This window comes from Octopus sinensis, linkage group LG1 (genome assembly GCF_006345805.1).
Source record: "Octopus sinensis linkage group LG1, ASM634580v1, whole genome shotgun sequence".
Taxonomy (NCBI): domain Eukaryota; kingdom Metazoa; phylum Mollusca; class Cephalopoda; order Octopoda; family Octopodidae; genus Octopus; species Octopus sinensis.
The window spans coordinates 140,186,406-140,214,200 of NC_042997.1; the positions used below are offsets into that span (position 1 = coordinate 140,186,406).

The 27,795-nt window shown below is 33.2% G+C and overlaps 1 protein-coding gene across 2 annotated transcripts in view; it reads left to right on the forward strand.

Moving 5' to 3' along the window:
* The window catches only part of LOC115224366 (formin-like protein 3), a 69,486-nt gene that overhangs the window by 21,638 nt on the left and 20,053 nt on the right, over positions 1-27,795 (forward strand). Inside the window, exons 1-9 of one of the 2 annotated variants that reach the window (XM_036505336.1) lie at positions 6,578-6,702; positions 13,487-14,010; positions 15,400-15,453; positions 16,387-16,589; positions 17,255-17,408; positions 22,576-22,626; positions 23,678-23,776; positions 25,321-25,470; positions 26,697-26,813. In XM_036505336.1, coding sequence (XP_036361229.1) covers positions 6,669-6,702; positions 13,487-14,010; positions 15,400-15,453; positions 16,387-16,589; positions 17,255-17,408; positions 22,576-22,626; positions 23,678-23,776; positions 25,321-25,470; positions 26,697-26,813 — 1,386 coding nt within the window. In that variant the 5' untranslated portion in view covers positions 6,578-6,668. Of the gene's footprint in view, positions 1-6,577; positions 6,703-13,486; positions 14,011-15,399; positions 15,454-16,386; positions 16,590-17,254; positions 17,409-22,575; positions 22,627-23,677; positions 23,777-25,320; positions 25,471-26,696; positions 26,814-27,795 lie in introns of those variants that run through there. The other variant, XM_036505334.1, reaches the window with a different exon arrangement.

The window sequence follows — 27,795 nt, forward strand, 5'->3', positions numbered from 1 at the left end:
AAATTCTCATTGTTCTCATATATTCCAACTTCAAAGTTTATAGTTTCTTCTTGGAAGCTTACCGAACATCTCACGTGTGACATATAAACGTTTCATGGCCAAGGTTGACTCTCCTACGTAATCTTTATTATTATTATGGAGATAATTTATGACATGAGAACTTCAGGACACTTACATAAACACCTGATTAAATTCTGATTTTATTGCAATATTAGTGATGGTCTTTGGTTAATCTGATAAAATAATTGTATTATTTTTAACCTTTGCAAAAATTGACTTTACAATTCAGTAAGTTCTAGGTTCACTTTTCACTTTGACAGATTGAATTTCCTTGCCGATTCATTTTGTTAATATGAGCATAATGTGTTTAAGTCAGGTTTTTGGAATAGTTATTGCAAATAAAATGGAATTTCTTGTTTTTTTTTTGTTTTTTTGTTTTTCAATATTTTTGGTTTTATAATATTCTGCATTCTAACTCACAGGCAATTTGCATTAAAAATATTTTTCTAATAAAAAAAAATCCCTATTTTTCAAACTTAATGCCCCCCTGCCCCCACTTGATTGTGCCTTCAGAATATCTGTTAAAATTAAGATGACTTTTTTTTTCATGCTATTTTTAATAATTTTATAATATCATACACTCTGAAACGTTTAATTGAGACTAAAAGAAATTTCTTTTAAATTCATTTTTTACAAAATATCTTGCCCTATATGACACAAAAATTAAATGATAATGAAATTATTGTATACAGTGCTCAGGTGCACCAATGTAGTAAGCTGCATGATTGCTGGAGCTGCTAAAAATATCAGACTTACAGAAGTGGATATATGAAAAACACAAAATTGGAATTTTGAAAGAAATATTTATAAAAGGATAATTTCAGCTGTTTGAAATGTGAAAAAGAATATTTTTGATTTTCTTTTCTAAAGAATGGTAATTTTGAGTGTTTGACAAACATTAATACTGAGAATACTTGAAAGGCATGATGAAGGGGTAAGATGGGTTAACATTTAAAAAATATAGAGTTTTGAAAAAATGATGAAAAATACCGCTAAAAAATAATTCATTATTAATCACAACAGTTATTCTGAGGTGAAGGTTAAGAAGTTTGAAAAACATGGATTTGTTAAAGATATATTTGAAATGTGAGTTACATGTATTTTAGAAGGTGGGATATTATAAAATGCTGAAAAATATCAATAAGAAAAAAAATAACCCAAATTCTATTTTACTCATGACGAAACACAAAAAATGACAGCAGGGTGTGATTTGAGGAAGATATGGCTGATGTGTCTTCCATTTCAAGTATCTACCTAGAAATTCCCTCATTTGCAACTTGGTATATAACCTCTAACTCATTGATTATAAAAGTAATATGTATATTAAAAAACGTGACAGTTTCAGCTTCGTTAACATTATTCTTTGTGTAACGTGACAAAGAAACTAATTCCCTGAGAATGTTTATAATTTGTTATTTTTGTTTCTCATTGAAAGCCGAAGCCCCCAGTAACATATCACGTGTGGCATATAAACGTTTCATTGCCAAGGTCTGCTCTCCTACCTACGTAATCTTTATTATTATGGAAATAACCTGTGACAGTGAGAAGATAATAATGAATTAATTAAATACTGGCTTGACTGCCTGCCATACTATTTTGCTCCTTAACTTTTGCGTTGTCCTATGTGTGTTGTGGGGGGGAGCTTTTAGAGGGAGATGGGGTGAGGGACTGTGTGTATGTATGTGTGAATGACTGATAGTCGTGTGTACTGTGTTGGCAATAATATAGGGCAGTGGGTTCCCAAATTGACAAATACTAGCCACTTCCGAATATTAGTGAATTTCTTTTGCTTCCCACCTTTTCATTTATGAGAAGACAAGATAGAATTTGCATCTATATAATTCTTCTTTCAATGCTATGGTATTAGGACTCTTGTTATAATATTTCTACTGAAATACACTAACTTTGCTTCAATTAGTTTTGAAATAACTTTTATCATTATTGAGCTGGTGTTTAGTTCATGGATCTGTTCCATCTCATGCACAGATTTTTTTAATTAATTTTTATGGAACAGATCCTTCATAAATGAACAGGAAATTTTGATGGAAGGTTTTAATTTAGTTCACTTTCAAACAAAAAGTTTTTATTATAGAACCAGGAGCAATCTGATGTGGATTGGTAACAAATGTATTAAAACTATCTTAAATTTATTAATATGGCCCCTCCCCTTTCAATCCTTTCAACTTCTCTGATATATATTACTACAGATAGCTAATTTCCAGAGTTTGGGTAAATTGATTATATTGATCTCACTGCTCAGTTGGTACTTATTGTATCAACCCCAAAAGGATGAAAGGCAAAGTTGACCTTTGAAAGAAGGTTGAAATACCACAAAGCATTTTGCCTGGCATGCTTATGCTTCTGCTTGCTTGCCACTTTTTGATGTGATGAACTATTAGTTGGAGTAGCTGTCAGTTCACCTGTTGTCAGAATTCCATACTTAAATCAGGTAATCTGGGCTCTCCTGTATCATTGCTTCTCTATTGCATGTTGGTACAAGGAGGCAGTTGATTAAATTAACTTCTGGAATGATGACTATGAAAAACAGAGTTGATCCTAGCAGGATTTGAACACAGAGCATCAAGAGCTACAACAAAAAGTACTTTTGCTAATCCACCCACCTTTGACGTGATAAAAAAAATATATATATATTCTTAAAGTTATAAGTTGTACCCTTAAGGAAAATTTGTTTTAGTGCTTAGTAATTTCTGACACATTTTTTCACATTACCTCAATGAATACTTCCAGGGTACATTTGGTAGATTAAAACAAAAGAAGTGTCAAATGACCTAAGTAGAAAATGAATCCCTGTTTTCACTGAAGGGGATGATGTCATAATTTAAAAGCATATGTATTTATCTCATGGTTGGAATTGTGTAATATTGCAGTCAAACCAGTATTTATTTTTCATTGTTTTTAACTTCTCATACCACAGGTTATTACCATATCAATAATGATTATGCAAGAGCTGAACCTGACCATGAAACGTGTATAAATGACATGTGATTCCATTGTCTGCTTCACTATTTCTCATGAGCACTTCTTTTGGGTTGCAAGGCATTTCGGCTCTGCTTTTCTGTTATCACAATGAAAGGCTGTTAAAACCAGCTCTCAGCACAAATAAGTTCAGGGGTGAAAATTTACATGTTTAGGGATCTTTGTAGGCAAAGGACATGTTTTATAGCAGGTTTGCCTAAAATAAATATAAAATAGCAAAAGAAATAAAAAATATGTTTGGTAAATTATTTGTGTGTGTGTGTATTCTAACATATTAAATTATAGTTAACTAATGTAAGAAATTGTTGCCAGATTACTTGTTAAGCAGTATTGAGTCTAGCATGATTGATATTTGGAAACCCTTTTTGACTTGTTTATTAAGATACTACTCAAACTATGGCTTGTGCACAAAAGAGCTTATACCCAAAATCTTGTTTTTGAAAATGTAGGATCCAAAAAAGCCATAGGCAAAATCTGCTTAATACCTATAATTAAGACTTCAAAGGTCCCATTTAGTGAAATATGATTATGATGATCTGAAAAGTATTAGCTCATGTGTTTTTCAAGCACACTGTAATGTTTTTATATGCTATCATTTACTGGAATGTTCTAAAACAAATTACATATTCTAGACAGTTTATGTTCCACCAAATCACAAGTTAAAAAACAAACCTAAGGAGATTAATGAATACATTAAAATATAATTATATTATGTTACTGTCTAATACTATTATTAAATTGCTGTTCAACCCATAAATTTAAAACATAAATCCTATATTATTTATTTCTCAGGGTTTGTTTATTCTTCTTACAACCTTTCATTACCATTTTTGTTTCTTTTTAATGAAAAATTAGAAAGAAGAGAAGGGTATGTCACAAAGACTGTGTAGCCCTCTTGGGTCAGAGTGTAATCTGGTCTTGGTATGGGTTTTGTTAGCGAGAGAGAGAGAGAGAGAGAGAGAGAGAGAGAGAGAGAGAGAGAGAGAGAGAGAGAGAGAGAGAGAGAGAGAGAGAGAGAGAGAGAGAGATTAATATAATACAAGAACATATGGAAGATGAAGGAGATCCACAGTAATAGTTTGTGGATATTAACACTTTAGCATTTAAACTGGCCATATTTGGCCAAAATATTATTCCTGTTTTATATTCAAACTGATCAGATTCAGCCTCTTACACCTACTCTACAATGTCATACTAAAAGTAAACAATCCCATCACTGAAATCTCAAAGCTACACAATGAATTAAAAGCATGATGAATTAAAAACAATGTAAATATATAAGTATTACATGTGATAGTGTAATCTAAATGCAAAAGGGTAAAACACTTCATGAATTTTTTTAGAGAAAGTTTGTGAATATTAAACACTTTGGTATGGGTTTTTTAGCTAATGAGTGAGAGAGAGAGAAAGAGAGAGAGGGGGAAAAGTATGGTGACAATTTGACATATGGATATGTTTTCAGTTATGGTATTACAGTTTGCATTCGCCAAATTTTAAAGAACAGAATTGATTATATTAATAGGTAGTAAAAGAAGTAAAGAAGATCTAATTAATATGAAGGAGGTTGATGTGGAGAGATTTAAAACTGCTAAAATAAGACATACTGATGAGATGAATAGCCTTCTTTTGAAGGAAGTCTAGGATACTAATGATTAAAAAAGCTGTGTTATTTCTAATGTAGGAACATTCATTTATAATCATATAGAGAAAACTAAAATAGAGATTTCTGGAAATTTAAGTCTTAGAATGAGTAATGGAGGAAAACCTTTGACTGGGAGTTTTTTTTTTTACAAGAACTGGGTGTATGGTGTGGAGCTCTCAATATAATATTTGAGTTTGAAACTTTACAGGATTGTCTGCTCCCAAGTTGTCTTAAATGGCTTTTCAACCAGAAGTACTGATGTAATAGTTTGATATATAATGAAGAGGGATGGAGTGATATATCATCATCTGGCATAAAATTGAGTAGCATTAACAGATTAATTGATAAATAGAAAGCAAATTAATGGGCTGATGATAGATTTTAGAGTGTTGGCATAAGATTTAAATTGGTAACAAATTAAAATTAGGATTTCAATTCAGATAAGTATAAATTAGATAGGATGAAAATAGATAAATTTTACAAGAATTCTGTGTGGTAAGAAGTTTGCTTCTTGACCATATGGTTCCAGGTTCAGTTCCTCTGTGTGGTACCTTGGGCAAGTGCCTTCTATTATAGGCCAACCAAAGCCTTGTGAGTGGATTTGGTTGGCAGAAACTGAAAAAAACCCATTATATATATATATATATATATATATAAATTAAATTAGAGATAAAACCACTATTAGGCAAATCAAACAAATATATATATATATATATGACAACTGGTGTTGGTTTGTTTATATCCTTGCAACTTAGTGATATGGTAAAAGAAACCAATAGATTAAGTACCAGGATTTAAAAATAAGTACTGGGGTTGATTCATTTGGTTAAAACCCTTCAAGGTGTTGCCCTAGCATGGCCACAGTCCAGTGACTGAATCAAGTAAAATTTAAATGATAAAAGAAAGATATATGACAGGGATTTACAATGCTACATTGATCTCTGTATTAATTCATCTCTGTATCAGTATTGTTGATTAATTTTCGATAAATACCTAGTAATCTTTTAGTTATTAAAAGCATCAATAAATTTTTAACAGCAAAAATAAAAAAAAGTATATGCATTAATATAGAAATTGAAGAAAGTAACAAGTTTCCCTTAAATATTTTTATGAGCTGAGATCAAACAGAAACTTTCCATTTTAAACCTTGGTGCAAGAATTTGGTTGTTTTTATTACATATGTCCTAGTTGTTTTGCACTCATATTATGTTAAATAATAAAATTTTGTCTTTTTAATGATTAATTAGTCTTAAGTACACATTTTATTAATTAACTGTATTAAAAATGATCACCTTGGTTTTAATAGGTTATTTTGTTTGATGAACCAAAAAAAAACAACATAAAATCCAATTAAATAATCAAGTTCAAGACTATGTTATAATTCGGTGAAATCAAGTGTTTATTCTGTAAAAGAATAATGAAAGAAGAAGCAAAATTCTCTAAACTGAGAACGTGACTCTCTTGACATGTGACTTTCAGCTACATTTTAGACACGAGTTACATATCGCACTTGCTTCATATATGCAACACATAAAAGTTTATGATATACAAATTGCACTATGTAACCCTGCTATTGTTTTAATCTGTTAATTAGTATCAATTTTTATATATATTCTTGGTTATGTATCTGCCTGGGAAAATTCAGTTTCAAGTTCACTGCTCCAATTACTAAAACAGTATGTGAATTTCTCACTCATTACTATAAGACAATAAGATTGTTCATGCTTTTTGAGAACGATAATATATTTTTAGAGTTTTTTAATTATTCATCTCTTTGTTTGTTCATTAGAAAATGATTTACTCTAGCTTCTTTTGTTCTCACTTTTAATTACCATAATTATTTCTTCTACTTATATATGACTTTCAAATTAGATTCTGTTCACATTCAGAACTTTGCTGTCTGATGTTTAACACCACAAATTCTTATTCCAAACTTGAAGGATATTTTTTCCAACGTTCACCATAAACCATGGAAGTAGTAACTGATTTCTTATCCCGACATGGTAAAATACAAATCTTGTGTCATTTTTACTAATCTGTTTTATTAGTTATAACATATTGATGGACATTTATCTTTCATTATTGAATTGTAATTTTCATTTTCTGTTACTGTTTTTCTTTAACCTTTGACTGTGGAAATCAAATATATTCACTCAGAATTTCATTTTCCTTAACTGCAGAAAGCAGTTCAGAGATATCAACATAAAATTTCATTATCATTAACTGCAGAATGCAATTTTAGAAACTAGTATATCTTTTGTTGCGGAATGTCATCTTTGAAACTATTTTCCATTGAGATATGTCAAGTTTGTTGAGGCAAAGTGACTTACAAAAAATACCAATTTTATTTTTTGGTAGATATTTAACATCATTACAGGATGAAACAATCTGATAGGGACTGCAGAAAATAGACTTTATATTATGAATAAGAAATTGTTATCTAGTAATATTTCATAGTAGCATGCTCAACTATTTTAATTAGACGTCTACACTGTTAAAATAATTATGTTTGCAGTTATAAATGCTTGAATATTTCTTAATGTCATCATACTAGAAACATGTTAAATTAGGTTAACTAATGAATCAAAGCATCATTATAAATCCATTTGAAATACTATTTATGTAATATCTAAGTGAATATTATTTCAGATATTAAATAAAAAAGACTTCATTGCAATTTTGTTTTTATCTTATCTTTTACTCATAGATTAAGAGCTTCATCCAGTTCAAGCATTCTAAAATTCTATCTCCCAAATACTTCTTTTCAAATCTGTCACTTTGATGTATATTCATTTCACTTTATTATCAACATGATAACTCAGTTCTGTGGAACTTTGTTATTCTCGTGGGGGTAGTTGAAACTATTAACAACTTAGGCAATTACCTGAAGTGCCATGTCATGTGTATGTGATCCTCCAAATAAAAGGAGAAAATTGTCTTGCCTTGCTTATTCCCATCTTCATTGGTGAGGGTTGGGAATTATGGATGCATGTACCATTTCTTTCCATTGATTCCTCTCTCTGGCCATGGTTGTGCATTCAGCCAGAAGTTTTCCTGTCCATTCTTTGATGTCATCCTGCGAGTGTCTTCTCAGTCTCCCCTCTTTTCATTTTTCATTGGCTCCTCTCTCTGGGATATGAGGACTGAAGTTCTGGGCATTGATAACATACCTAAAATACTGCAGCTTTCTCTTCCAGACAGCTGCAAAAAATTATCTTTCGTTTTCTATTTCCTCTAGTACTGACTTGTTTGTTCAATAGTCAGTCCAGTACTCTTTGGTACATTGTTGTTTCAAATAATCTGAGTTGAAATAATGAAAATGTAAAAATTCTTTGAATGGAGTCAAGCTTATTTTAACACGCTTCAAAGGAGATCAGGAGTGGAAGGTGAGGGATAGAGATTGTCTTAGTTAAATATAAGGAAATTCATCTTGTTTTAAGCAATAAGGAATTTTCCTTTCTCCTAGCAAGTTAACTACTCATGGTTTGAGGCAACAGCTTCAAAGAATTACATTTAGTTGTGAGATCCAAGAAAAGTAAAAAGCAATATCTTTGGTAGTGAATCATGAAATCGAAGAAATTAAACTGATAAGCTATGGTTGGTAAACTCAAAAAGTTATGCCCTGTGACCAAATAGGATATGATAAATTTAAACTTGTGGATAAGTTGGCAGCATTTTATAGCTATATTTGTCTTTCTGTAAATGTGGGCTGTCTGATGATTTGTCAGCTCTCAGAGCCAGCAGCACTTGGAATAGGTAGCATAGCATGCCAAAATGCAAGAGAATTATTGTAAAATTTAAGTGTTTATATTGATGTTCTTTAAATTATTTTGCAGTTATTAGATATGATCATATATATATATATATATATATATATATATATATATATAGCTTTAATTGTTGGGTTTCACTATTGCTAAAAGTCTCTCCTGGCAAAAGCACTTCTTTAACCTAGCTAGGGCTACATCCCAATGGTCGACCCATCTCTTTAGGGTCAGAAGATATTTCAGCCTCCAACAATTATTGATACTTAGCAAAAGTCAGGTGATGTCCACAAAGGGGTTTTGCTCTCAGATCTGGGATGGTGCTGCTAATGAAAACACTGAAACTCTAATCACATCCATAAAAGGGCTTATCTAACTGATTGATATAAATTCACTCATGGACATGGTTTAACCTCTGGCCCACAGATGGCATACTGTATCTTCCCTCTGCCTTTTTCACAAGTATTGTAAAAAAGCCTACGCTCCCAGGAGCTGACTGGGCTTATGCTAATTCAATTCCCATTCCACCTGCCTCTCTTCCTCTTATCACCCTTATTGTGTCCAACATTAGTCCTTTAGAATTTCATGCTTGTTCATTTCTTTCATGTAGGTGTTGATTTACAAAAGATCCAGGGAGACCTGTAAATGGTCTCTAGCTCGTCCACCAGACTAAGCAAGTAAATATGCATGTGCACACACACACACACACATTTTCTATATCTAATTTGTTTCAGTCATCTGACTGTGGCCCTGCTGGGGTTTGGTTGAACAAATCAACCCCAGTACTTATTTTAAGTCTGGTACTTATTCTGATCTATCATTCTCTTTATTAAATTACAATATGCACACACACACAAACACACACACACACTAAATAAATGTTTATGCAATATACATTTGTTTAATTAAAACATCATGACAATCTTGTAAACTTGCAATTTTCATTTCAAAATTATTTTATAGGTTCTGTGTCTACACTAATTGATATTGTCATTGAAGATATTTGTCTATGTTGCCAATGAAGATGTTCTAGTAGTTGATTTTATTTTTAATAGTTAAAAAAAAAATGGGGTCAAGAAATAACCTTGAAGCTACTCCGCCTTTCTTTCTAAAGTTTGTTATTTAAAGCATTGACTTGATCTGTGTGTATGTCTGTTAAGGCTGTGTTTAATCTTGGAGACGATGAAAGTTGAATGGAAATGTCATAAATAAAGCAGAAGGCCAAATCTCTTTCAGCTATGCTGTGCCTTTGTTATTGGGAAGGCCTTCCTTTTAAAACACACAAACACACATACACATACCCTATCACAAATCCAGCCTGAACTAAACCCTGTTACTACAGAAGTAATCTTCTTGTAACCCTCTATCTGGCACTCTAACAAAAGGTTCCTTTTCCAAAGAGCTATGTTTGCTGCTTGCTTTAATAATATCTCTGTGTCAACAGTGGTGGCCTATGATGACAAGGTTCCGAAAATCGAAATAGCCGAGACTCCATTGTGTTTATTTACATTTTACAAGTAATAATTTTTATGGTTTTATTTTTTAAAATATTCCCTCTAACTTCAGTTGCATTTTCTGGCCAAAACTGTTTATAACCTTGAACAGAAATAAGTTAAATAAACACGGCATTTTTTCATCCCTTTTTTCCCTCTCTCTTACTATTTTTGATCACAATACTTGTAAGTCATTGCTTCAATCAGTTCCTGATTTGGAATAGCAGACATGAAACCAATTGTCTTTTGTCTCAGTAAGTTGATGACATTTACAGATAAAACCCATTTCTTACCTATTTTTCTTTTGCAATAATGACTTACTGCACTAATTATTATTTTCTTTATCAATTCTTCCTTAATTCTCATCTCTTTCAAGCATTTATATATATATATATATATATATATATATAATATATATATATATACACACACACATACACACACACATATATATGTATACATTTAGTGTTATAGCTTGGGAAAAAGAGTATTCAGTGTCATTGTAGAGATTAATAATATATTTTATTTTGGTAGAGTTAGTCCCTTGCTATCTCTGAAATTAGTTTCATCTGTGGGTGCACAAGATCTTCAGTTATGTCATAAGTTGCCCGAAGATCCGATGCACTCACAAGTGAAACTCAGAGTAGCATGAGACTGACTTGACCAAAATGAAATATATATTTAGCTTTCATTTATAGAAAATTTTGCAAAATTACGTAATTTCTCTGGAGTTGTGGAATTCTTTTTTTCTTCTTATCTTTTTGCAAATATATTTTGCCATGTGTTTTAATAATGTTTACTAATTACAATAATGAATGCTGCTGTCTTAGACCTTTATCTGTAACATTCTATACTAGCTACTGTGACAATTTCATATTACATGTGAAAAATTACATAAACATTATAGTTATTTTTGTTTTTAAATTACTGTGCTGATTCAATGTTTATTACTAATGGTAGGAGATATCAGCAATGATATGTTTATTAGTAATTGTAAGAGATATCAGCAAAGATTTCAGTTGAGTCTGTTACAAAAACTTTTATCATTAAATACACTCAGACATTCTCATTAGGATAAGCAGCTTCTTCTTTAGTCATTCCTCTGTAATATATTAAGTACATAATTCTCTTTTGACAAAATGCCAAACTCAGACACTTATAATTATAATTATATATCTTTCTTCTTCATTTTTTTTTATTTCTTTCAATCATACACTCAGAGATATCATCACATTCTATGCTTATTTCTCTTTCTGATTGGCTTTGGTGAGCATAGATATTAAATTTCATCGAACTGATTAATCTTATTTGCAAAAGCAACATGGCTCAGTCATAGGGTATTACTCAGACTTTTGGAATAGTACAGCTGTTTCAGTCATCAAAGTATTAAAATGCTTCTTTGGAAAATAACCATCTGTATGAAATGATAATTTTCTACCACTAACTCTATATCATTCTTAACCCATTTTTAAGCCGTCCCCTTAAACTTGATTCTTCCATCTCTCTTACTCAAGTAGGTCTATCATATTACCTTCTTACAAACTGAAACTGAAATGTGTTAGCCTAAAACCCATACTTTTTGGGTGTAAATTTCATCTTTCAGATAATCCTTTCACGGGCAAGCTTTTTCATCAATCTTTTGTATTAAATTATGGAGTTCTACATGTCTAGCAAGTGACTTGATTTGAGACCATCTGTTGAAACTGAAGCAAGTGCATCATAGAAGAACCAGTTTAGCCATCTAAAAACTCGCAAAAACTGTTAAATTCACATTACATTTATATCTCATAATTGCTAAGGTGCAATGGAATTGTGTTAGTGATCATGTTGAAGTAGTGTAATGAATATTTTGACACCTCAAAAAGTAAATGAAAAAGTGAATTTAAATAGTCTCTTATGGGTCCTTAAATGGTCGAGATTGCAGTTCTTCCATGTTGTAATTGCTGTTGAATTTAACTTATATTCTACTATACAACTATCTGTCTTTTGCTTGAGTGAGGTCATGAGAGTAGGGGTTCTCAACCAGTTATGTATGGACTCCTTTGATTACTATTTTACTCTGGTGAACCCCCATAACCATTCTATATTTGAAAACTAGTTTTATAGAAACTGCTTTCAATATTCCTATTTTGTTTTTCACACATTTACCTGTGTAGGTTGAATTATGTAAAATATTAGAGAAAGAAACCGGGCTGTTTCTTGCAATATATACAAATATATACATCTAAAGTAAAATGTTTCCAGGAGCCTTTAAAATACTATTGTGGATCCCCAATTTACTATTTTGTTGCATACCCCCCCCCCATCTTATATGGTGCATCATGGGCCATTGTTGAAGATACTTACCCAAGATGCTGCACAATGGGTCTGAACCTAAACCCATGTGGTGGTTGGGAGGTAAACTTCTTACCAGACAGCTACAAATATAATGGCCATCATTCTGTTTGGTATTTGTTTATTGCTAGGTATTGTTATTTTTATGTTCATCTTTCTTGAGAGGATTATACTGTGGCTGCAGGTAAGCTGGAGGAAACAAATGAAAGCAAACACAAAATCTGGCAATATGCCTTGAACTTTTGTTGGATTTATTTGTTTTAAGACTGGCTCAAAGTGTTGAAAGGATAAGATAAATCCAGTAGAGAGACATTAGGGAGTAACAAGGTGTTAAATATACACAACACAAATCACAGTTTTGAGAAATGTTAATGCACTATTCAAGTTAGCTCTTTGTGAGGGAGGAAACTATTTTGGCATAGGGTTTAGTATAATTCTATGTCAAACAATCTACTTTTCAGATAAATTGCCCTTTTTAATAGTTTAACAAATAGCTTAACAACATTGTATTACTTTTACACATACCTTATCTATTATTGTTTTATTATTTTTTTTATACTGAATTTAACTTAGGAAATAAAAAATTTATTTCTGTCTAAATTGTTGACTCCATCTTCATCATCACTATTTAACATTCATGTTCCATAATGGTATAGGTTGGATGGTTTGGCAGCAATTGATGTGTCCAAAGATCACATTGTGCTCCGCTTTCTGTATTGGCATAAGTTCTACAGCTGGATGCCCTCCCTAATACTAACTTTACACTTTACAGCATGTATTAGATGCTTTTATCATGTCACTGGTACTAGTAAGGTTGCCATGCAGCTTGCTAGAGTACAAAATTCCTGGTAGGATGAGTGGGGGTTGGCAGAATTCATGCAAGAAGAAGAGGTTAAGGCATCTATATACTTTTAAAGATGCTATTGTAGCCTTCAACTGCAACTTTAAATTGTAGATCTAAAATTTAAGAGGCTGATTTATCACATTGTTTTATAATTTGGGAGGATTTTATATAATTTCTTATATAAATGGTAGGTAATCAAGATAAAAATATCCATCATTAATTTTAAATAAATGAATACATGTATTTTTTCATATTTGGACTTTAGATTATGTTTCATTGAATTTGTTTAAGTTTTTGTCATTAAGACATTTTCTTTTTAAATTATTGTGTTTTTTTTTTTTATATATTTTAGACCTCCAAGAATCTGAGACTGATGTTGACTTCATTGAAACAAGCCCATCATCTTCAACCAAATCGTCAGATATGTTTTACACTTCAGTATCATCTTCGTCCAACGATGGTGGTCAGTCGTCTGATTTGGACTCTTCTGGAGTACACAGTGGTAGTTTTTCAGTAAGTAGCTCACCAAAAGCGAATAATAGCAAAGATTCTGATAGAGACTCAGGGCGCCTCTCCATACCAGATTCTGCCAGTGAATATTCTTTGACTGAAACAATATCGGCATGGGATATTTCAATGCCATCAGTCTCACCAGCTACTTCACATTTAAATCTACATTACTCGGAAGATGACTTGAGCAAATATGAAGACAAAACAGGTAAAAAAGACAAGATTCGTTCAAGAAAAGACAAAATCATGATGTCTATTAAAACTTTTAAGAAGAAGATCATGAAATTGTCAAAAACTAACCGAGAACCTGGAGATGAAACAGATACTTCAAAGCCTTCTGACGAATCATTATATCAGTGGGTTGTGGTAAGTAAGCTATTTGGAATTATTCTTTTATTTGTTTCAATCATCTGACTGCAGCCATGCTGGAGCAATGCTAAGTTACAGGGATATAAACACACCAACACTGGTTGTGAAGCAGTGATGGGGGCACAAAATAAACACGCACACACACACACTCACACACACACACACAATGGGGTTCTTTCAGTTTCTGTCTACCAGATCCACTCACAAGGCTTTGGTTGGCCTAAGGCTATAGTAGAAGACAGTTGCCCAAGGTATCATGCCGTAAGACTGAACCCAGAACCATGTGGGACCCCGGAACCATGGTTGGGAAGCAAGCTTCTTACTACATGGCCATGCCTGCGCCTATAGAGAAATCTATTAATGGTTTCAAATTTTGGCACATGGCCAACAGATTTTGAGGGAAGGGGAAGTTGATTACATTGTCCCTAGTACATGACTGTTACTTATTTTATCAACTTTGACAGGGTGAAAAGCAAACCTTGGTGGAGTTGGTACTTAGAATATAAAGACAGACAGAGTGTTGCTAAGCATTTTGTTTGGTTTGCTAACAATTTTGCCAGCTCGCCACTTTAAAAAAATCTATTTATGTCATCTGGGTTAATATGAACCTTAAAAATAGTAATTGAATATGTTTAAAGATGTGGATTTGAACCTCATGGCAGTCTTTGACTTTTTCTATCCAAAGCATTTTTTAACCCTATATTTACATGCTTTGGTTGCTTCAAGATCTACCATTCTAAAACAAAATTATTTTACATTCCCTTGAAGTTTAAAACTCCTCATGATGTGAATAGTTTAATAGTGTCTGTAATATTTTGAAATATTTAAATGAAATTCTAAAAAGTTCTTAATATTGAAAGTGCTTATGGAAGCTGGCAGAATTGTGAGCACTCCAAGCAAAACGCTTAGTGGCACCCAGGTCAATATGGAATATGGATGTTAAATGATGCTGCTGCTGATGATGATGGTGAAAGAATGGGGGAATGCTATTAACTTTATAAATTAGAGCATTTATGAGATGCCTTCTATATTGCAATTTCAAAGTTTCTAATTCTTTCAGCTTATCAGGTATCAAGAAATTAATAAATAAGTGAAAATAATTATTTATTTAATTTACTGTTTATTGGTTTCCCTCAAAAGCACAATCAGCCATCTTATGGTGTACACACACATACACACACACATGATGCGCTTCTTTCAGTTTCCACCTACCAATTCCTCTCACAAGACTCCAGTAAACCCAGGTGTCACACAGTTACACTGTAGAACTGAACCTAGAGCCATGTGATTGAGAAGCAAACTTTTTACTACACAACCACACCTGTGGCTATGCAGCCACACTTAGAATAGTTATGTATATAACTGTTTGCTTTTTTTATATTTCAGGATAGTCTGTCACAACTAGATAATGAAGGTATCAATTCTGATATTGAGAAAAAGGTAATTAACATTGCATAAATATTTTTCTTTTATTTCATAAAATGCTTTCCTAAACCAGTTACTTTTACTTGAATTAGTTCTAGAAAATATATGTTATTAAACTTACTCTTCTCTTCATTATCCAATGGAACCAGTGTTACTCTTCTATGCATTTGTTATTCTATAAAGAGAAGGCATACATTTTTTTTTTACTGGGTTCAGTGTGTAATCTCCAGCTTAGCTGAAGATCCATATCCAAGGGTTTTACACTTTGCCTGTCCAAAGCATTTTCATAAGCTTGTCCTAAATGTCCATGCTAGGTTTTCTGACAGTTAGCTAGACCTTGATTCCTATGTTCTGAGTAACTTAAAGCTTTCCTTTTATAAGTTCCAAGTTACTCTGGTGGTTGAAAAAAGATTGAGAATGTTTATAATATTATGATGCATGGTTGCCAGGGAAATATGTCCTGTGTATCACATGTGACACACTGGACAAGCAAAGTTGTGTCACCTGGTTGAGGGTGATACAATGCACCTAATCACCCCAGGAAACATCAGGGCACCCCAGAAAACATTGCTTATGATGTGTCCAGATGCATCACAGTGATGTACAGAAAAACAGATATACAAAATTAAATTTCTATTAAACCATTTTGGAGGTGCGTGGCTTAGTGGTTAGGGTGTCAGCATCATGATTGTGTTCTTGAGGAAAACACTTCATTTCATGTTGCTCCAGTCCACTCAGCTGGCAAAAATGAGTAATGCTGCGAGGGACTGGCGTCCCATCCAGCTGGGGAATACATACGCCATAGAAACTGGGAAACTGGGCCCATGAGCCTGGCTAGGCTTTAAAAGGGTGCATTTATTTTATTTTATTAAACCATTTTACTTTTACATTTTGTTTCTCTACTAGAATAATTGATGTTTTTTTTTGGTTTATTTGTTTTTTTCTTAGATGCTCTCTCGCCCTACTAATGCTGTACCGTTATACATTGAATGTCTGAAAAAATGCATTGAGAAGAATCTGCTTTCTTGTCCCCCATCCGATGTATACTCAGCTACTCAGTTTGAGAAATACAAAGGCACTCTTAATGAAATCAATCCAATTTCCTATGTCCTTCAAAGGCTTAAAGGCGACTTGCGTTTGGCAGAAGAAAAGTAAGTAAAAATTTATTCTCTCACTACATGTTCCTGTTAATCATTGACAAAGACCATTTTCTGTTTCTTCCCTAACAGAGTTCTTTAGCATTTAAACCAGCCATATCCAGCCAAAATATTCTTCCTGTTTTATGTTCAAACTGGCCAGATCCAGTCTCTCACACCTATCCTTTAATGTTGGTCTAAAAAAAAAATATACACATAATTGAATCAAACACATCACAAACATTTGCTTTGCAGTGTTGACTTAAAATTTCTATCAACTTAACAATTTAATATCATAGTTGGTGTTCTTTTTTTTATTCAATCTAGACTGAGTTTTTGTTACTCATTCTAGAAGCTTCTAGCTCATTTTCATTTTTTGAATCATTCAATGGCTTTGAAATCTAATCTAAACTCTGACCCTAAAAGTTTTGTTTTAAGGATACTTCTGAAAGGTATGTCAGTGACTAAAAATTATTTCCTGATAGAATGCTCTAAGAACTATCATATGTGTCTGCCTAACTGTCTATCTGGTTGGCTGTTTAGTCTCATTATCTCATTCGTTCTCTCAACATATATTATAAATTGCTGACAAAAAAGGTCCTCACACCCACACACACACACACTTATAACTATATCCCCACTCATACACATATGATTATTTGTTTGTGTTTCTTTTGCAGTTTTGTCCTTGAATACATTAATAAGCCTAACAGAGGAATGATTTTGATGGTTCATTTGCTACAAGACATCCAAGTGGCTGGAATGTCTCTATCAGAAACAGCCTCTATAATGGCAAACCAAGGACTCAAGTATGATGAATATCAACAACAACTGGTATGTGAGAACTTCTTGAACTTTCAGACCATATCGCTTAAGCTAAATTGAAAAATATTTTTAACTTCATTGATACCAACCCATGTTAGGGTACCCTTGATTCTGTGATGCAAACTTCCAGTTTTAATATGCGTATTTATTCACATTGTTTTGAATCAATTGTGCATAGAACATAGGATCAACTCACATATTATTAATCTAAACCTTCCAAAGTTTTATAGTAATTTAGAAAGCAAAACAATTGTTAGATCCTGAATTGAGTTCAAACTGTATTTAAAATAAGGACAATACATATAACTTATGTATTAAGTGATCTTTTCAAGTTGATCCTGAATAATTATGAATTACTTCTAAACCTGTCTCTTATTATTTCTGTTCTTTGCAAGGTGGCAAGCTGGCAGAATCATTAGCAGCATTTCATCTGTCCTTACTTTCTGAGCTCAAATTCTGCTGAGGTCAGCTTTGCCTTTCATCTTTTCGGGGTTGATGAAATAAGTACCAGTTACACACTGGTGTCAATGTAATCGTCTTGCCCCCTCCCCCAAAATTTCAGGTCTATAGTAGAAAGGATTATATTTGTTGTTTGCTTTACTGCACATCAGCCAATTTTTGGACACTTCCTGTAGCCTATCAGTTTTTCTATGAGAGATGGTTGCTAGCTCCTCACTTAACTTTTCTCAATTTCTTGAGAAAGAGATGCTTTGAGTAGTCCCTTATGGCCTTTCCCACTCTGCAATGGAACTGATACTGAGACAGAGCAAGAAGATAGAAGAATCAACCTTAGTACATGACTGGTACTATATTTTATCAACCCCAGAAGAATGAAAGACTAAGTTGGCCTCAATGGCATTTGATCTCGCAGTGCAGAGCCATATTAATACTGCAAGACAATCTAACACTCTAAATGGCTTTGTCAATTCACTGTCTTTAAAACCTTTTACCAAGCTGGAATAACAAAAAGAGTAGCTTTCTTGTTGCCTATGCTTTTAATCATAGCTGAATATAACAGTGGTTATGCTGTTTATGTTTATGATTTTAATACAAATGTACAAATATATAGGTAATAAGCAGTCAATGACTTTGAATATTAAACAAATTAACCATATAATGTTGAAAAAGATATTTTCAATATCGTTTTAAAAACTGACGGATGAAATGTTAATTCTGTTCAACATTACTGCTGTGTTGAAATTTTGCTGTTTTTTGGGGTTTTTTTTCTTTTAAGTATTGGTGAACAATTTATCTGTTGTTCCTACCCCTAGCTGTTGCAGTAAATATAGCTGGCGAGTTCATGTCAACATGTTCGTTATTGTTTCTGCCTCTTGTTAAATGTTTTGGTGTTAGTCTTGCTTCAAGAAGCAGTGAGGACATAGATAAATAAATAGACATAGAATCAAAAGAAAAAAAAAAGAAATAGAAAAGAAAAGGGAAGGAACATAGAGTAGGGAGTTAGATGCAAAAAGAAGAAAAAAAAAGAAAAGATGAGTGTAGTTTTCTTACCATCTTTGTTTTACGTTTTTCTTTTTTCATTGTTAGCCTTTTGTTTACTTTTTCTGTTTTTCATTCCAACTTTTGTTTTCTTCCTATTTTCTTGTTTATTTTTCTTTCTTTTTTTTTCACACATACTTACGATCTCTCTCTCTCTCTCTCTCTCTCTCTCTCACTACCTTCTTTTTAATCTCTAAAATATAATTACTTGATCTTGTATGCTAACCTTCCACTCTCCCACCCAAACGCCTTGGAGGTGAGTACCGTTAGATATACTGCATGTGTTTGCTTGGTTTTTCTGTTGCAATGACGTCAATCTTTCATAGTTTGACTTGTTTGTGTGTATATGGTGTGAGCTTTTCAACACGAGTGTTTTGTTTCGGTTTTGTTTTCGTGTCTGTTACCCGCATTACTCCTTAAACTTTCTACCAATACTGCTATTACTCTTACTGTTTAATTATTCATTGATCTGTTCCCATCCATGCTCATACTTGGTAAAATAATTGAGTAAGTAAATTTCATCATCATCATCATCATCATCATCATCGTTTAATGTTCGTTTTCCGTGCTAGCATGGGTTGGACGGTTCGACCGGGGTCTGGGAAGCCAGGAGGCTGCACCAGGCACCAGTCTGATCTGGCAGTGTTTCTACAGCTGGATGCCCTTCCTAATGCCAACCACTCCGTGAGTGTAGTGGGTGCTTTTTACGTGCCACCGGCACAGAAGCCAGTCAAGGTGGTGCTGGCATCGGCCACGTTCGGATGATGCTTTTTACGTGCCATCGGCACAGAAGCCAGTCAAGGCGGCACTGGCATCGGCCACGTTCGGATGGTACTTTCTACGTGCCACCAGCCAGGTTGACTTTGCCTTTCATCTCTTCAAGGTTTCATAAAATAAGTACCAGTTGATCACTTGGGGTCGATGTAATTGACTAGCTCCTCCCCAAACTTGTTAGCCTTGGGCCAAAATGTGAAACTAATATAGAAAGGTAATCTGTAGGACTTAGATCAGGGAATAGCGGATCTTTTAAGTACTAGGCTGAATTGTAAGTGTATAAGAACCTGTATAAGAATTGTTGGGGTGCATCTGTGCTGACAAAAAAACGTTTTATTTTTTACACATTCATTGGTAAGCAACTTGCATTAAATTATGGTTGTAGTCTTAAGGCTTGAATTGAAACAAAGATAGTGTATTTCTGTTGAAATGCACCACTTTTGTACTGTTGTTTCAATTCATTTTGAAAATAATAAAGAATTTAGTAAAACAACTTTGTCCTTAGTTGGCTGATATTTGGAACATAACATGAAATTCTGACAGAAGGTCTTAATGTTGATCATTATGAAGCAAAAAGTTTAGATCATAGACCCAAAGGTGGTTTCAAACTCAATACAAAGTTTGGTATCAAAAGGGTTATACCATTTTTTTTCATATGGGTTTTTTGTGACTTTGTCACTTGGCAAGTTTAAATTTGAATGCATGCAAAATTTTATCCAGAGGTGGGAAGTTTATGTTTTTATTTTTCGAAAGAGTGAGTGGATTTGAAACATTGACTGGACTTTGAAAAATGATAGGGATTGAATTGACAACATCAGCTGGGGCTTCCATGTTGATGGCAATAAATTAAACGAGATACAACCATTTCTAAAGTTGAATCTAAATAAACTAATTTGGATTCAGATTAACGGAATGGGTGAGCAATTTAATGAACTGTTTTACTTCATGTAAAATGTTGGACAATTAAACATTAAAAATAAATTACATCTAATCATCATCATCATCATTTAATGTCTGTTTTCTATGCTGGCATAGGTTGAATGGTTTGACAGGATCCAATGAGTCACAGGGCTGTACAAAGTTCCATTGTTGGCTTTGCCATGGTTTCTGTAGCTGGATGCCCTTCCTAATGCCAGCCACTTTACAATATGTACTGGGTGCTTTTCATCATTCTACCAATATTGGTGACATTGCCAAGTAATTGCAAGACAAAAAAAAAGAATGGGAAATTTTTCAGAAAAAAGTTTAATGGCTTCAAGGGTTTAATCAAGCAAATCGATCCCTATATTTATTTTATCAGTCTCTTTTGCCAAACTGCTACATTATGGAGACGTAAACAAACCAACACTGGTTATTGAGTGGTGGTGGGGGGCATAAATACAAACACAAAGACACACATCTATGTGAAGGGCTTCCACACAGTTTCCATGCATCAGATTTATTCAGAAGACATTGGTAGGTTTGGGGTTACAGTACAAGACACTTGCCCAAGGTGCTGAGCAGGAGGACTGAACCTGAAACGATGTAGTAAATTTCTGTGAAAAATGCTTTACTATGCAAAGCAATAGGGTAATCTTAACCTTTTCTGTTACAAAACAAGACTCAAAACAACAAAAGTAGAATTAATGATAACCATAAAATATTAGAAATTTATAAAGATTAGGAATGATTAAAATAATCCAAAACGAAAAATTTTTGAATGGCTCAAAATAGTTTCAATTAATTTTGAGAAATATCGATTAGCAATCCAAGCAACAATTTTTTTCCCACAGTCAATGTTGCTTAATTTTTGTTGAATTTCAGACATAAGGAAATTTTTTGAGGGCAAAAAGGCAACCACATTCCTTTTCTGTCGAACTGACAGCATATCTGCTACATTCTTGTCATACATTAAGTGTGCATGTTTCCTCAATCTTGTATTGATACAAACTCAATTGTACCCTCATAGACAAAGTCAAATGGTGGAACATATTTTAAATGGGATTACAGCTATGTTCAGTAAACAGATCCTAACACTTTGACTGTGTAATTAAATTTCATGGTCATTCCCGTAATGATCAATGTTAATTATCCACCAAAGAAAAAAAAAAAATTAGAATTGATATTTTCTGTTTCTGCAATACTTTTTCAGTATCTCTTGAAGGTCTGCAGGTACAGTTTTCATATCTACCACTAAAAGTATTTGGTTCTTACTCTATAAAGAGATATTTGAAATATATGAGAAAAAAATAAAGAAAGATCTGAAAAATTAATTTTGTTAGAAAGTGTCATTGGGGGTGTCTCCTTTTCTTGCAGCATAATATTTTATCTTTTACTTGTTCTGCTGGGACTCCACCTTGAAAAAATTTTGGTCGAATGAATTGACCCCAGTAATTAATTTTTTTTTTTTTTGTTAAACCTGGTACTTATTCTATCATCCGTTTTGCCAAACCACTCAGTTATAGGATGTAAAACACCAACACCAGTTGTCAAAATGTGGTGGGGGACAAACGCATACACAAGGGGACACAGACACACACACATATGATGGGCTTCTTCCTGAGGCTATAGTAGAAGACACAGTGGGACTGAATCCAGAACCATGCGACTAGGAAACAAGCTTCTTACCACACAACCATGTCTGTGCCTATAAACTAATTGATTTTCAAACCTTATTGGAGTCTCGTTAGAGACATCTATATGGGGTAAAATTACTTTCTGCAATTAACTAATAAAATTTTGAGCAGACATCTGCTTTCTGCATTTGAAAGGTCTTTTTACTCTCCACAGCATATTCTTACCCACCGCCTCCGTCACCTCCAATCCCCACTTAGATAGAAGGCTGACTAAAATGATTTCTCATCACTATTTAAATATTTGTGTCAATTGATTTTATTAATGTTATTAATTACTGTTATATTTTCAGGATGATGAACATGACTGTCTGATGTGTCTCAAGTACATGTTGAGGTTCAAAGTAAGTTGTTGAGCTTTTGTACAATGTTACATTCAAATTGTAGAACCATATAACCTTCTTGAAAATTCTTACATCATACACCACACACACAGTCCAGTTTTTAATATTCTAAAGACACCACTTTTCTCTCTAACTTTTGATTCTATTATCTCTTTCAAACTGTGTTACTCATCTGAACCCACCTCTTTATTTTAATACTCATATAATTAAACCAGTGGAGTGTGTGTGTGCGTGCATGCACACATATAGTAGTGTGTGCGAGTAGTGGTGGTTGTAGCAGCAGCAGTAGTAGCTCAACTTGTTAATGTAGTAAACTAAGTCTTCTTCAACAAGTACTTTTACAGTCTTTACACTAGGGAACATGTTTCAAACCATCAATTTTGGGAGATATATATATATATATATCAAACACTTCAATCAAGCAGCTATCTTTTGCCATAAATCTGCTGGATCAGTCTCAACAAAGAATATCCTTCTCCAATGGCAGGAACAATTCTAACAATTTCATTACCTCAAATAGTCCTACTCTGCTCTGGCTTTACTCACCTCAACTCTCATATTCACTTCAGTATAATCTTCATTCTTGCACAATCATGAAGTCACTCAGTCATTCAAAGCTCTGATGAAATTCTTTATACTATCTGGTTTCATTTTTTATTCTTTGTTGATTAAATCCTAATGAAATTGTTCTTATTCTTTCATATAATTAGGTATCAATAAAATAGGGTAATATACTGAGCTCAAATAGGACCTGTGCAATTAGACATGTATACTCTTTGTCTTAATACCTTTGTTTCAGAAACTCACATTTGTTTAGTATATGTTTTTAACGTCTGATTTCACTGTATTCAAATTTTTACTTACCTTTTCCTATCCACCTTTAGGATTGATAAAACAAGTAACAGTTTTAATTTCTGGCCCTTAGATTATTTCTTCCTTACAAAATTTACTCTAATCTCACATAAAAGCATCTAATTCTTTATCATATATATTTTTATTGTAATTTTCATGAAATAATACAATCATGTTTCTCTGTTTCCCTACTTTATAGGCAGCTATTCAAAAATTTTTGGATATCCGTCACAGTCTTGAAACAGTTTCACACAGTTTAATTAATGGCATAAGTAAAACCAAGCTGGCAGCTCTCCAGGTAAAATTTTTGTCATAAATTTATAATTTTTATTTCAAACCTTTTTGATATCAAACCATCTGAGATCACTCATTCTATGACATCTGCTGTTGTTTAAAGTGATCTAAATTTAAAATAATAATGAAATTATTGTGTATAGAGCTCAGGTGCACTACGCCTCATCAAACATGCTTGTAGTGTACATAGAATTATGTACAAAAGTCAGGAAAGTGAACAGTGAATGAGTCATGTTATACATGTGTGTATGCATATGGAGGGGGGGATATCAGGTATAATGTTGGCAAATTTCAGGAAGCATGGTGGTTTTAAAGGATGCAATGTCTCAGCAACCTTCTATCAAAATTTCATGCAAATTTATTTTCCAAACATCATCTTAACCCTTTAGCATTCACAGTACTCTTGTACTGAGCAGTATTACTAGTTATGAAAGCCATATCAATATATATATATATATATATATATATATATATATATATATATTGGACTCTTCTGTTGAAGATGATGTATGAATGTTCAGCTTTTGCTTAACGACCTGCACAAATGGTTTGTTTATTGTGATCAAATGTTCATGCCACACATTAGCTCACTCTCTCCATCAAAACAATGTTTTCTGAACTGGTGCATGGTGTGTCACTCATCAGGTGTTGAAGTAATCATAAAGCAATGCGGGATGAGGTTTTTTACTTGAAGAAACAACAGACCACTTGGTCTGAGAATTGAAATCACGATTGCTAGATCATGAGTGCAACACCCTAAACTCTAAGCCATATATCATATAATGCTTGTATATAAGGCACAAGCATGGTTTTGTGTTTGAGGGGATTTGTGGTTTCACATCCAGTCTCACAATGTAACACTGTAGGCAAGTGTTTTTCTACTGTAGTCCAGGGCCAACCAAAGCTTTGTGAATGGATTTGTGGATTTTATATAATAATAATAATAATGAAATTATTGTATACAGTGCTCAGGTGCACCACAACTTGTCAAAAGTGTGTATAAAGCGTATGCAGTAATGTACAAATGTCTGGGAAGGGAACAGTGTATGAGTCAGATATATGCTTGTGTATGTATGGAGGGGAGGAAATCAGGTGTAGTGTTGGCAAATCTCAGGAAGCTTGGAAGTTTTGAAGGATGCATTGCTCTGACAACTAACAACTGACGCCAGCAGTGTGTTCCATGCATCAGCAACTCTTAGCGTGGTGTGTGGAACTAGATTTCTGTTACTTGAGAAATCACTAAAGGTTAGTCGTAGAAAAGGTATCCAGCTGTAAAACGACATATTCATATAATCAATATTAGCATGGAAAAACAGTTGTAAAATTGAGCAGGTAATAAAATATTGTGTATGTATGTGTATTTCTGTCTATATTGTGTATGTATGTGTATTTTTGTCTGAGTATGAACATAAATGTCATAGTAAACACTGTGCTATCAAGAAAGCTTCATACATGTTTTATCACTGTTTGTCTTTGTCATTAACATTATCCTGTTGTATATTATTTATATTAATTTTGATTACTGTAATATATATATTTCATTTACAGATCTTTACTATCTGCTTAACTGAAGTGAATGGCCTCCATTGTGTTTTGGAAGCATTTTCATACATTTGTTTCAAGTTTGGGGAGCCCATGCGCTTTAAACTACTGATGAACATGTTAAAGAATACAACTTCTCAACAACTTAGCTTCCAGGTGCGTTGCCAAACATATTTCTTCGATTCATTCAAGCATCCGTCCGTCCGTCCGTCCATCCATCCATCCATCCATCCATCTTCTCCACCCACTATTCCTAGGATGCTTGTTGGGGTTTAGTCCTCACACTCCTGCTCCATAGGATCCTATCGGAAGCAACCATCATTACACTTTCTGGTTGGATTCGCAAGCATGACCAACTGAGACTGACAAATAAAAGGCACCCACTACACTCTGTGGAGTGGTTGGCATTTGGAAGAGCATCCAGCTGAAGAAACCAAGTCAAATCAGAATGGAGCCTGGTTCAGCTTTATGGCATGTCAGTCCCAGTTAAACCATCTAACCCATGCCAGCATGGAAAATGGATGCTAAATGATGATGATGATATTAATTTTGGTCTACCCCTAAGTCTTCAACCAGTTGACTCAGCTTGAAGAATCCCTCTTGTGATTCTTTCCTGTGACATACTAATTACAATATCTGTAGAATGAGAGCATTGATCTCTCAATGCAGAGAAGTAGCAGCTTGACCTGGGGAGACTTTCTGATTTCTGAGCTAAGCAACCAGTCAAGTAATGTTACTTCAAAGATCCTTCAAAAGAACCCCGTTTCAGATGCTTATATTTAAAATTGTACTCATACAGTCATTATCCATCAATCATGACCATAGGTGATGATAGGCACAAAAATTCATTTGAAGATAACATGTTTCTTCCACCAATTTAAACAGCTATGATGTTTTGATTGCTAATTTTATGGAGAAAAAAAATGAAGTAGAAAAAAATTAAAAGAATAAATGTAACCTACATATTTTAAAAAATTATTTCTTTACAAGTTTTTTTTTTCTCTTAAACAGTAAGAGAGAAGCCTCTCTGCGCTAATACTGCCTCTGCCACTAAAATTTATTTTCTAATCAGTTTGTTACATAAGCCTTTAGCATTGAAACTGTTCATATCTGGCCAAAATATTCTATCTGTTTTATGTTTAAATTGGCTAGATCCTGCCTCTCACACCTATCCTACAAAGTCATTCTAAAAATAAACAGTCACATCATTGAAATCTTACTGCTATGAAATAAGCGATGATTAATTCCAAGCAATGTAAACAAATTAGCAGTACATTTGATAGAATAATCTGAATGCTAAAGGCTTAAAGTTATTTTGAATTAAGATATTTAGAAACCATATCTTTATTTACAATAATTTTGTTTCTTTTTCTCTCTCATAGGTGGCATGTTTGAGATTTGCTAATACCATGTTAAATGCAACATCAACCCTTAATCATCGAGTTTTTCTGCAACATCAGTTGCTGGCAGCTGGCTTAGATATTGATTTCTTAGAAAAGGTATGTAAATTTCATACTAGTATTTAATTAAGATCTTGTACAATTTATACTAGATTTTTCTTTTTACTCAATGTAATTTAAGCCTGTTGTTCCCATCAAATTGTTATACATACATACATACTTAGATACATACATACATCCATATGAACATGTGTGTATGTGTGTATATGTATATGCATGTGTGTGTATGTATGTCTGTGTGTATATATATTGTCCCGCCCATGCCAGCATGAAAAGCGGACGTTAAATGATGATGATGATGATAATATATACATATCTATGGACCCTTTTGATTCCTATTTACTCTGATGGACCTTCCTAACCATTCAATGTTTTAAAAAATCCTCTTATATTTTTGTAAAAAAATTGTTAAAATATTTTGTGTATTGTAAATGTAAATTTTTTCCCAAATAAAATGTACTTCATATTTAATGCTCTGATGAAGCTATAAGGTGTTACTCAGGCACTCAACTATGAGCACACTGCATCTTATAGCAGAAACAACTGTAAGCTAATGAAGTTCATAAGATAATCATTAATTCCTTTGTCATCTCATTTTCTTATCGCTGCTCTGTACTCATTCTGAAGCAGTGTATATTGAGGTTATTAACCAGGTTAAATTTCAGATAAATTTTAATAAAAAAATCTTATATGGACCTCCACAAGGGCCATATGAACCCCGGTTGAAAACCACTGGTTTAGTGATAATGATATAATAAGAATTTAGAAATTTCAAGAAAATATGGAATAATTCATTTTTGCAACATTGGAGCTTGAAGCAGATAAGCTATAAATAATAGCATGTAAATATTAGATTAAAACTCTTTGAACAGAAAAGTCAAAAGCTGTCCATGGAATACATAGGGCAGCCCTTGACTTATCTCATCCAAAGCATTTTTAACTTTACATTTATACATAATTATTTATCTGCTTCAAGATCTAGTGTTCCAAAAAAGAATATACTGTTAAGTTTTCAATAGTA